The 13,060-nt window shown below is 43.6% G+C and overlaps 1 protein-coding gene across 5 annotated transcripts in view; it reads right to left on the reverse strand.

Annotated features, from left to right (window-relative positions):
* Window positions 1-8,957: 8,957 nt before the first annotated feature.
* smtnb (smoothelin b) overlaps window positions 8,958-13,060 on the reverse strand; it is a 92,140-nt gene continuing 88,037 nt past the window's right edge. For 3 of the 5 annotated variants that reach the window (XM_045706730.1, XM_014171305.2, XM_014171308.2), the window contains one exon: window positions 8,958-11,069. In XM_045706730.1, coding sequence (XP_045562686.1) covers window positions 10,898-11,069 — 172 coding nt within the window. In that variant the 3' untranslated portion in view covers window positions 8,958-10,897. Of the gene's footprint in view, window positions 11,070-12,698; window positions 12,880-13,060 lie in introns of all 5 variants that reach the window. The other 2 variants (XM_045706731.1, XM_045706729.1) reach the window with 1 other exon arrangement.

Raw genomic sequence — 13,060 nt, forward strand, 5'->3', positions numbered from 1 at the left:
TTGGGGAGTTTCCCCCATTCTTCTCTGCAGATCCTCTCAAGCTCTGTCAGGTTGGATGGGGAGCGTCGCTGCACAGCTATTTTCAGGTCTGTCCAGAGATGTTGGATCGGTTTCAAGTCCAGGGTCTGGCTGGGACACTCAAGGACATTGAGAGACTTGTCCCGAAGCCACTCCTGCGTTGTCTTGGCTGTGTGCTTAGGGTCGTTTTCATGTTAGAAGGTGAACCTTTGCCCCAGGTCCTGAGCGCTCTGGAGCAGGTTTTCATCAAGGATCTCTCTGTACTTTGCTCCATTTTTCCCTCGATCCTGACTAGTCTACCGGTCCCTGCCGCTGAAAAACATCCCCACAGCATGATGCTGCCACCACTATGCTACACCGTAAGGATGGTGCCAGGTTTCCTCCAGACGTGACGCTTGGCATTCAGGCCAAAGACTTCAATCTTGGTTTCATCAGACCAGAGAATCTTGTTTCTCATGTTCTGAGAGTCCTTTAGGTGCCTTTTATCAAACTTCAAGCGGGCTGTCATGCGGCTTCTGTCTGGCCACTCTACCACAAAGGCCTAATTGGCGGAGTGCTGCAGAGATGGTTGTCCTTCTGGAAGGTTCTCCCATCTCCACAGAGGAACTCTGGAGCTCTGTCAGAGTGACCATCGGGTTCTTGGTCACCTCCCTGACCAAGGCCCTTCTCCCCAAATTGCTCAGTTTGGCCGGGCGGCCAGCTCCAGGAAGAGTCTTTGTACTTCCAAACTTCTTCCATTTAAGAATGATGGAGACCACTGTGTTCTTGGGGACCTTCAATGCTGCAGACATTTTTTGGTACCCTTCCCCAGATCTGTGCCTCGACACAATCCTGTCTCTGAGCCCTACGACAGATTCCTTCAACCTCGTGGCTTGGTTTTTGCTCTGACATGCACTGTCAACTGTGGGACATTATATAGACAGGTGTATGTCTTTCCCAATTATCTCCAATCGATTGAATTTATCAAGTTGTAGAAACATCTCAAGGATGATCAATGGAAACAGGATTCACCTGAGCTCAATTTCGAGTCTCATAGCAAAGGGTCTGAATACTTATGTAAATAAGGTATTTCTGTTTTTTATTAAAATACATTTGCAAAAATGTCTAAAAACCTGTTTTTGCTTTGTCATGATGGAGTATTGTGTGTAGATTGATGAGGGGAAAAAATTGTTTAATCCTTTTTAGAAAAAGGCTGTAATGTAACAAAATGTGGAAAAAGTCAAGGGGTCTGAATACTTTCCAAATGCACTGTAAATATGCTATGTAGAACAAACATGCCACTCCAACATGTAGAATAAGGAATCACGGCAACTCTATTCATGGTATTTCTATCTGCAACGTTCAAAAACATTTTGCAACTGAATGTGGCCCAGGAATGCTATTGGCGTGCCAAAGGGTCCGGACTAGACAGTAGTTGAACATTACCTTAGAGCAGCACATTTCTTTTTCAAGAGTACCTGTTGCAAGACCAAATGAGCAAGACCGTCTGCTTGGCACGAATCCGAATGAGCAAGACCGGCTGCTCGGCACGAATCCGAATGAGCAAGACCGGCTGCTCGGCACAAATCCGAATGAGCAAGACCGTCTGCTCGGCACTAATCCGAATGAGCAAGACCGGCTGCTCGGCACGAATCCGAATGAGCAAGACCGGCTGCTCGGCACGAATCCGAATGAGCAAGACCGGCTGCTCGGCACGAATCCGAATGAGCAAGACCGGCTGCTCGGCACGAATCCGAATGAGCAAGACCGGCTGCTCGGCACGAATCCGAATGAGCAAGACCGGCTGCTCAGCACGAATCCGAATGAGCAAGACCGGCTGCTCAGCACGAATCCGAATCAGCAAGACCGTCTGCTCAGCACGAATCTACTTGCCACGCAGGAATCAAAGGAAATTATGTGGTTGTTCATTTTTGCCAACTTACTTCACTGTGTGTCGGTTTATGATGTAGATCTGAAGAAACTGGATGGTCTCGCAGAAGCAAAGCTGGAGGTAGGATATTGTATGCAATTGCGTTCATATATTCTAATCTATTATATGGTTATTGTAAAAAAAAAACAGCCCCAGACCATTATTCCTCCTCCACCAAACTTTACAGTTGGCACTATGCATAGGGGAGGGTAGCATTCTCCTGGCATCCGCCAAACCCAGATTTGTCTGTCCGACTGCCAGATGGTGAAGCGTGATTCATCACTCCAGAGAACACGTTTCCACTGCTCAAGAGTCCAATGGCGACGAGCTTTACACCACTCCAGCCAACATTGTATAGGTTTGTTGATTGATGTATTGCAAGTGCTGAAGGATTTGTAAAATGTATAGCAGTTTGCCCAAAAAAGCAGAGATACACTAATCATACACTCTTCTTCCCTCAGGTCAAAGCCTTTGTGATCCAGGATATTCCTCTTTAGAATCTTTTTCATTTTGGTGCTTGTGATGGCAGACGTGCAGAGATGTGGTAGGTAGGGGCTCTGCCGTGATCTGGAAGCCATGCACTGGATAAGGTCTGGATTAACTTGTTGACCATGTTTATATCTGATTTAGCCACCTTAGAATAAATAATTAACAGCCTTTTCACTGACTTATAAACTACACTACATGACCAAAAGTATGTGGACACCTGTTCGTCGAACATCACGTTCCAAAATCATGGGCATTAATGTGGAGTTGGTCCCTCTTTTGCTGCTATAACAGCTTCCACTCTTCTGGGAAGGCTTTCCACTAGATGTTGTAACATTGCAAGGTGGACGTGCTTCAATTCAGCCACAAGAGTATTAATGAGGTTGGGCACTGATATTGGGGTGATTAGGCCTGGCTCGCAGTCAGCGTTTTAATTCATCCCAAAGGTGTTTGATGGGGTTGAGGTCAGGGCTCTGTGCAGGCCATTAAAGTTCTTCCACACCAATAAACCATTTCTGTATTGACCTCGCTTTGTACACTGGGGCATTGTCATGCTGAAACAGGAAAGGGCCTTCCCCAAACTGTTGCCACAAAGTTGGAAGCACAGAATCGTCTAGCATGTCATTGTTTGCTTTAGCGTTAAGATTTCCCTTCAATGGAACTAAGCGGCCTAGCCCGAACCATGAAAAACAGCCCAACCATTATTCCTCCTCCAACAAACTTTACAGTTGGCACTATGCATTGGGGCAGGTAGCATTCTCCTGGCATACGCCACACCCAGATTTGTCTGTCCGACTGCCAGATGGTGAAGCATGATTCATCACTCCAGAGAACGCATTTTCCACTGCTCCAGAGTGCAATGGCGGCAAGCTTTACACCACTCCAACCAACACTTGTCATTGCGCATGGTGATCTTAGGCTTGTGTGAGGCTGTTCGACCATGGAAACCCATTTCATGAAGCTCCCGAAGAACAGTTCTTGTGCTGACACTTCAGGATCCCTGTCCTGTATGGAGCACAATGTCCAAACCTCACATGAAACAACTTCCTACTACCTGAACAAAAATATAAACACAACATGCAACAATTTCTAAGATTTTACTGAGTTACAGTTCATATAAAAAAATCTGTCAAATAAAATACATTCATTAGGCCCTAATCTATGGATTTCACATGACTGGGAATGCAAAAATGCATCTGTTGGCCACAGATACCTTAAAAAAAGGTAGGAGCGTGGATCTGAAAACCAGTCAGTATCTGGTGTGACCATCATTTGCCTCATGCAGTGTGACACATCTCCTTCGCATAGAGTTGATCAGGCTGTTGATTGTGGCCTGTGGAATGTTGTCTCACTCCTCTTCAATGGCTGTGCGAAGTTGCTGGATATTGGTGGGAACTGCAACATGCTGTCGTACACGTCAATCTAGAGCATCCCAAACATTCCCAATGGGTGACATGTCTGGTGAGTATGCAGGCCATGGAAGAACTGGGACATTTTCAGCTTCCAGGAATTGGGTGCGACATGGGGCCGTGAATTATCATGCTGAAACATGAGGTGATGGCAGCGGATGAATGGCAAGACAATGGGCCTCGGGATCTCATCACGGTATCTCTTTGCATTCAAATTGCCATTGATAAAATGCAATTGTGTTTGTTGTCCGTAGCTTATGACTGCCCATACCATAACCTGTCTGGGCTAGGGGGCAGTATTTTCACGGCCGGATGAAAAACGTACCCAATTTAAACAGGTTACTACTCTGGCCCAGAAACTAGAATATGCATATTATTAGTAGATTTGGATAGAAAACACTCTGAAGTTTCTAAAACTGTTTGAATGGTGTCTGTGAGTATAACAGAACTCATATGGCAGGCAAAAACCTGAGAAACATCCAAGCAGGAAGTGAAAAGTCTGAGAATTGTAGTTCTTCTTTTGATTCTCTATCAAAGCTACAGTGTCTGTGGGGGACGTTGCACTTCCTAAGGCTTCCATTGGCTGTCTAAAGCCTTCAGAAAGTGGTTTGAGCATTTTCCTGTCACTGGGCAGATAATAGGAGCTCAGTTACTGAGTGGTCTGCCTGGCAACAAAGGGATTGGATATGTGCAGTCACGCGAGCACGCCGTTCATTCTTTTTCTTCTTGAATGAATATGCTATTGTCCGGTTGGAATATTATCACAATTTTACGTTAAAAATACCATAAAGATTGATTTCAAACAGCGTTTGACATGCTTCTAAGTACGGTAATGGAACATTTTGACTTTTCGTCTCTTGTTCCGCGCTCGCACGTTATGCCTTTGGATAAGTGATATGTACGCACGAACAAAACGGAGGTATTTGTACATAAATATGGATTATTTCGAACAAAAACAACATTTCTTGTGGAAGTAGCAGTCCTGGGAGTGCATTCTGATGAAGATCAGCAAAGGTAAGAGAATATTTCTAATACTAATTCTGAGTTTAGGTTTGCCCCGAACTTGGCGGGTGTCTGAATAGCTCACCGTGATGGCTGAGCTATGTACTCAGAATATTGAAAAATGTGCTTTCTCCGTAAAGCTATTTTAAAATCTGACACAGCGGTTGCATCCAGGGGTAGTCTATCTATAATTCTTAAAATAATTGTTATATATTTTGTCAATGTTTATGATGAGTATTTTTGTAAATTGATGTGCACATTCCCCGGACGTTTTGGTGGGAATACATTTTCTGAACATCACGCGCCAATGTAAAATGCTGTTTTTGGATATAAATATGAACTTTATCGAACAAAACATACATGTATTGTGTAACATAATGTCCTAGGAGTGTCATCTGATGAAGATCGCCAAAGGTTAGTGCTTCATTTAGCTGTGTTTTGGGTTTTATTGACACAAGTCCTTGCTTGGAAAATGGCTGTGTGATTATTTTTGTCTATGTACTCTCCAAACATAATCTAATGTTTTGCTTTCGCTGTAAAGCCTTTTTGAAATCGGACAATGTGGTTAGATTAACGAGAAGTTTATCTTTAAAATGGTGTAAAATAGTTGTATGTTTGAGAAAGTCGAATTATGGCATTTTGTTGTTTTTGAATTTGCCGCCCTGATATTTCACTGGCTGTCCCGCTAGCGTCCCACCTAGCCCATAGAAGATAACCCCACTGCCACTATGGGCATTCTGTTCACAACGTTGACATCAGCAAACCACTCGCCCACACGATGCCATACACGCTGTCTGCCATCTGCCCTGTACAGTTGGAACCGGGATTCATCCGTGAAAAACACACTTCTCCAGCGTGCCAGTGGCCATCGAAGGGGAGCATTTGCCCACTGAAGTCAGTTACGATACCGAACTGCAGTCAGGTCAAGACACTGATGTGGACGACGAGCACGCAGATGAGCTTCCCTGAGATGGTTTCTGACAGTTAGTGCAGAAATTCTTCGCTTGTGCAAACCCACAGTTTCATCAGCTATCCGGGTGGGTGGCCTCAGATGATCCCGCAGGTGAAGAAGCTGGATGTGGAGTTCTTGGGCTGGCGTGGTTACATGTGGTATGCGGTTGTGAAGCCGGTTGGACGTACTGCCAAATTCTCTATAACGACGTTGGAGGCAGCTTAAGGTAGAGAAATAAACATGAAATTCTCTGGCAGCAGCTCTGGTGGAAATTCCTGCAGTCAGCATTCCAATTGCAAGCTACCTCAAAACTTGAGACATCTGTGGCAACTGCACATTTTAGAGTGGCCTTTTAGTGTCCCTAACACAAGGTGCACCTGTGTAATGAACATGCAGTTTAATCAGCTTCTTGATATGCCACACCTGTCACGTGGATGGAATATCTTGGCAAATGAGAAATGCTCACTAGCATGGAGGTAAACCAATTTGTGCACAACTTTTGAGCGAAATAAGCTTTGTGTGTGCATGGAACATTCTGGGATCTTATATACTATATTCAGCTCATGAAACATGGGACCAACACTTTACATGCTGCGTTAATATTTTTGTTCAGTATAGCTAGTCTGACAAGACAGCAGGCAGGGCACTAGGGCGTGAAGGAAGTTGTCCTGGACTGGGGTGTCAGAAGCCTGTCCACAGTCATTGCATTTCCCTGTTTGCCTTCTTTTTATGTTTGTGACCCCTGACCCATGCCACGCCAGCCATAACCTGGTAATGTAGCACATCCCTGGGGCCGAACCTGAGCTTGTCCTCCTCAACCACTACTACGAAGAGCTTGACGTAAGTGAGCTGCTGAAACACAGTTTTACTGTATCTTTATCACATCTCTGGTGTTAATAATTTTCTATGCTGTTTGTAGGTTCTCACTAGTGAGCTATAATGGTTAATAAAATATTTGTCATAGAGATGCAAGCATGTAAAGGGTGGGCCTAATATTGCACAGAAATTGTATGAAAAACCTATTTATGCAATGATACATCTTGTCAAAGAATAGGGTATAGAGAGTTCTTGTGAGGATATGCGTCTCACCTGTATGACTTCCCTGTTCAGTGCATCGCCCTATCTGACATGGCCTGCTCTGAGAATAGCTGCTGGAGAAGTTGGGCTTCTACAAGAAGGCTCAGCCTGAGGATGAGGTCCCAGTGGTGTTCTGCTTCTCCCCGCCAAGCACAGCCCCTTCAAAAGCACCCCCAAGTCCCCGTCCTCCCCCTCCTCAGCCCCCACAGACAACGCTTCCTCAGAGTCCGACGCAGAGGCCAAACACTCTGACCTATAACCCTCACAGCAGTAAAGAGGAGTGTGTACCTGGACAGACAGGCCTACTCTCCCCCAGGTCTGGTCCAAGACCAGTTTGTTTCTGCATCTCATAACAGAAATGTTTGGGATCAGAATGACAGGCAGGTCCTGGATTAGCACTTGGGGGAGCATCAGCATAGGTTTTGAAGGTCACACTAAAATTGATTTACCACAAAGTGTCAAGTATGGGGTCTCTCTGCTGATCTCGTGTGTAAAATGACTTCCTGTACACTGTGGAACTGAATGACGCCTCGAGCTGTAAAACCTCCTGGTTGGCTTGTGGCTGATGTAACGTGTCCAGGTGTGTGGGGCTTAGGCACAAGGGGATTCAAGTGAAGGGGATGACAAATAGTTGTAAAAGAAAAATGTGTAACACTTTCAATATTTTTGAAAATGTGTATACTATCCATTTGCCATTTCTAGACTATCCATTCTAAAAACAAATTCCCATTGCAAACACATACACACAATTGGTTTTTTTACAGTAACAGACAATTTAAAGACAAACAATCAACAACAAATATTTTGTCTTAAATTGGTTTTAATTGTTAATTTACATTTAATTGTGGAGTACAAATGTATTTATAAAGCCCTTTTTACTTCAGCAGATGTCACAAAGATCTTATACAGAATCCCAGCCTAAAACCCCAAACAGCAAGCAATGCAGATGTAGAAGCACAGTGGCTAGGAAAAACTCCCTTGAAAGGCAGGAACCTCGGAAGAAACCTAGAGAGGAACCAGGCTCTCTACAAAAACAAGGAATTATGACATCGTGTCCAAGCATGTACAGTGCATTCACATGTTGTTACGTTACACCCTTATTCTAAAATGTATGAAATTGTTTTTTTCACTCATCAATCTACACACAATACCCCATAATGACAAAGTAAAAACAGGTTTTTAGAAATGTTTGCAAATTTATTCAGACCCTTTACACAGTACTTTGTTGAAGCACCTTTGGCAGAGATTACAGCCTTGAGTCTTCTTGGGTATGACGCTACAAGCATAGCACACCTGTATTTGGGGAGTTTTTCCCATCCTTCTCTGCAGATCCACTCAAGCTCTGTCAGGTTGGATGGGGAGAATCGCTGCACAGCTATTTTCAGGTCTCTTCAGAGATGTTTGACTGGGTTCAAGTCTGGGCTCTGGCTGGGCCACTCAAGGACATTTAGAGACTTGTCCCGAAGCCACTCCTGCGTTGTCTTGGCTGTGTGCTTAGGGTCGTTGTCCTGTTGGAAGGTGAACCTTCATCCCAGTCTGAGGTCCTGAGCGCTCTGGAGCAGGTTTTCACCAAGGATCTCTTTGTACTTTGCTCTGTTCATCTTTCCTTCGATCCTGACATTTCAAGGATGATCAATGGAAACAGGATGCACCTGAGCTCAATTTCAAGTCTCATAACAAAGGATTGGAATACTTATGCTTCTTATTTTTATACATTTGCAAAAATTTCTACCAAACTGTTTTCACTTTGTCATTATGGGGTATTGTGTGTAGATTGCTGAGGCTTTAAAAAAAAAATCCATTTTAGAATAAGGCTGTAACATAACAAAATGTGGGAAAAGTCAAGGGGTCTGAATACTTTCCGAATGCACTGTATGTACAGTACAGGATTCACTAGTTTGAGAAAGCTCTCTGGTTGCCAAATTGGCAGGAGCGGAATATTGAAAAAGTGTAACTTTCTCAAGTCTCAATTACAGATGTACAGAGAACAAAGCAGTTAATTACATCAAAACCAATTCTAAATCTAACTGAAAAGTATTACAATTCTTGATAAATAAATCATAATATATAATGGAATACATATAATTTTTTTTCTTCACTTAAGTTCAGAAAATATACATTGGAAATAAAGTACATTTAGCCTTAATCAGAAATACTCTCCTGTTCATCGGTCATAGAATCGACTGAGCTGAAAGCCAGCCTTCATTGGGCCAAATGATGTAGAGAAGAGAAGTTGGCCTCGCCAACAAACCTTTCATATTCAATCAAATAATTACATTACCATAAACTTTGTTTTGGCTATAGGTTTGATTCGTAGAAATGAAACACTCATGAAACAAAACTTCAAAGCATATGGTGCTGGCAGTGTGTGAATGTGACACCTTTGTGAAGCTGGCAAAAATAACTAAGCACTTCCAGGTCACGGATTTTGAGTCCTGTCCTGTATACTTTGTATATTAATTACTAGAGCGAACATTATGGAAAATGTGCACAATTATCAATATATGTTATACGTTAAACAAATAATTATTTAAAGTATTTCTATGATATAGGTCTCTTTTTTCAGGCGTAAATGGTCAACAATGTTTTTTGTGTGTGTTCTATCATTTGGACAATACAAAATGTTCTGTACATTGTGTCACAGTGAAAGGTTGTGTCCATTCTACTCAGGAGCACTTCTAGTTTCCAAATCCACAGAGTTTACACCCCAGTCATCGCTGCTAATTTTGTGGCCCTTAAAGCCCCCATGCAGTCTTTTTAATTGTAGTTTTAAATCATCACTCTAAAAAATCACTCTGTGTGTTTATTTCATGAAAATAACTCCAATATATTTTTTATCATTTATTTCCCTGCGCCTCTTTTGGCCATTGGAATGCTCAGTCTGATCGTGTGGGCGTTGGGAAACTATTTTCTATGCTGATTCTTTTGATGCCCCAATGTAACAAACTGAGGCAAGGACAGGGAGAAAAGCTGATATAAAGACATAATAATCTAGAAACAACACCAATGTGTGATTTTACCTGTTTGAGAAGCACTTGGAACCTACTTTTCAACACTGGTTTTTCTCCACTCTGACCAAAATGATGTAAATATGAGTGGTGTAAATACAAAATGAATTATAGTTACACAACTACTTTCATAACATCTCAGTATTAGAAAATGGCTATTACAACCTAGTCATCATCATCATCTGGGTTTGTAGATTCGGTTCTGGTTCTTACTCAGCATAGGGCTGTACAAACAGATCCACCAATGTCATAATGCTAACTACTATATAACACAATGACTGAATAACATCCCTCCATACCAGTGCTTATGAATAAACTTAAATAGTAATAATGATAATTATTAACAACAAAATAGGAATAATAAGGACTATTTAAAACAATTCAAGTAGATGCGTTTTAAAAAGCAAGCAGATTTGTTAACACCTTAAACAGAACCAGAGTGGGGACTGAAGGAATATAAAACAGATGCATATTATTTTTCTTCATCATCGCCAACAGCTTGAGTAACATCCTACAATTGTCACTGAAAACAAATGTAGGCATTAAGGTGAGTGAGTGAGTGAGTACAATAAAATGCATATTTCTCTCATGTTCATTTCATGCAGGGTTTTGTTGGTGCCACAACCCTAGGACTTCCAAAGCATGAATATAATTGCCTACTGATAGACTACAACTACATTTCAGTATAACATATCAATTAAAGCGTAGAAATATTCTCTATAATGAAAACTTTGGAGTTTTCCTTTGGGAAGGTTCGCACAGCCTGAACAAATGTGTGTCCAGAGGAGGGGAATTTCTGTCTGACGTGCCACCACTGTCAACAAAGATAATCATGAGCAATAGACGCTCCTACACAAACACTCTTCCGTCGTTGGCCATCAGAGATTTGCAAATCAGTAACACCCCTCACTCAGAGTCTGGGCTGCTGTCAGCCTGTTGGGTCAGGGGCGGTGTTGAGGGACAGTGCTCAGGAGGACAGGAGGGGTACAGTATAGTGGTGCGATGGGAGAGGACACACTGTGAGCTCAGGGGCAGCTCAGAAGTCGGTGCCCTGGAGTTTGGCAAAGGCCTTGGCGAGATTCATCTCGTGCCTGCGCAGGTGGTTGACCAGTGACTGCACGTAGGTGAACACACACTTGGAGTCAGGCTTCCTCCCCATGATCATCATGTCCTCCACCTCCAACAGGGGCATGCAGTTGGCACATTCCCTAAGGAACGGAGATGGAAAGATGGTGAGATGGAGAAAGGGAGAGGTGGGGAGATGGCGAAAGAGAGAGATGAACAGAGTGATGGTAAAGATAAAATATGACATTCTCTCCACAAACACCGCTCTCACAATAGCTTTTTTTATCCACCCAATCTAACCAGGCAAGAGGGAGACACTACAAAGTATTTGTTCCAAACATATCCTGCCATTTGGTAATCAAAATCATCTATGTGCAATGCATGCATATAACCACATGGAGGCACACTTGACTACTAAACCCTAAAAGTACTGTAGCTGACTGACAACAGTATGGCAGTGTGAGCTGCCCAACCAGGAGCGCAGAGCAGGAGGAGAGGGAGAGCTCTGGGAAACAGCTGCTAGGTGGGAGTCAGAGAGAGCACAGCTACTATACCAGCAGATAGTAACCTAGCCCCTCAAAGACAAACACAAATGTCAACCCTGTAAAACTCTGTATGAAGTTTTTCTTTGTTGTTTTAGATACTAAGGAGATAAGTCTATTTATGTCATTCAGCGATGGATGATATAAACTGACCAGGCTTTATACACTTCAAGTAGAAAAACATCAAGTCATGAAGTCATTAAATGAGGGGAGATGATTCCCATGCTTCACACAGCACAGGTCTGACATTTCTTTTTCCTCTCCACTTTGTTTCCAATCTCTGTTTCCACTCCAGTGTTGTGTTGCCGAAGCTCCTTTTAAAGTGTGGAGCTGCAGATGGGGTGTGCTGATGGCTGGCCCTCTGCCTGGCTGGAGCCTGGAACCTGGCTCTGACTGCAGTCACATACTCACAGTCCATGTTTGGGCCTCTGGACCCCAGCACTGGCTCACAGGGCGGAGAAAACTGAGCTCTGACCTACACTAAGCGTACGCTTCCTACAACTTCATATGACTTCCTGCAGGATAATGATCTTGATTGTATTAATGGAGGGCTCACTCTTCTCCTGTCTGACTTCACCATCATAATATTATGGAACTGGTGGCACTGTTGTTGATCCTGCCCCCCCCCGACAACATGCACTCCTACACCCACAGTCACACACTGGGAGAATCTCAATTGGATTTGCTCAATTCCTCACGTCCTCTTCTCTGTCCTCTCCTCGCCTCCTTTTGAAAAAGGTCAGTGGTAATTGAGGATAGGAGTCATCGAGGACAGGAAACGTGGAAACAAATGCTCATGTATAAAATAAGACTCTCCTTCGCAACTAGCTCGTCATCAGGTAAATGTAATGTGGTAAAAACACATTTAGATAGTTGTGCTAGACATTTTATGGATAAACGTATAAGTAGAGTATTGTTTTTAAATGTGTGCATGTTTTTCTTCTCCGAGTAAACAACAGCTGATTCAACGGTTTGAGGGAAAAACTCTGGTATCCTCTGCTGGACGAGGCAATCTAGGAGATGAGGAAACTCCTCGGTTAAACAACTAATGAATTATCCTACATATGGCGACCACTTATTGGTTTCTGGGTCATGGCGGAGAAGAGGACGGAGGACATGAGTAGAGTATAGACTTTCGCTCAATTGAGAATCTCCCACTCACACCAATCCCACCCCATAAACCCCCAGCACCAGCGTGAGGTTCCTCCGTGGGCCTGTTCCCTCTCTCACCATGAGTGCATTTGGGGTCCTAGGGGTGTGACTCTAGGAGGAGTTTTTGGTTTTAACCAGGCCCTTGGTCACCAGGCCCCTGTAGAACTCCTGCAGGTACGTGTACACACACTTCCAATCTGGCTCACGCATCCGCACCATGTCCTCTACGTCCAACAGCTCGGGACAGTCAGCCAGCTTCCTGCACCCGCACCCCGGAGAGGGAGCAGTGGGAAAGAGGGGGGCGAGGGAGGGGGAGAGAAAGAGAAGAGGGAGGAAAGCCGAAAATAGAGAAAATACAGATATATGAAAAGTGAACAGGTAGAAGTAAAGTGAGGGAGACAGAAGGAAGGAGGATGAGAGAGTGAGCAGTGAGCAGCCAA

This window comes from Salmo salar, chromosome ssa24 (genome assembly GCF_905237065.1).
Source record: "Salmo salar chromosome ssa24, Ssal_v3.1, whole genome shotgun sequence".
NCBI lineage: Eukaryota > Metazoa > Chordata > Actinopteri > Salmoniformes > Salmonidae > Salmo > Salmo salar.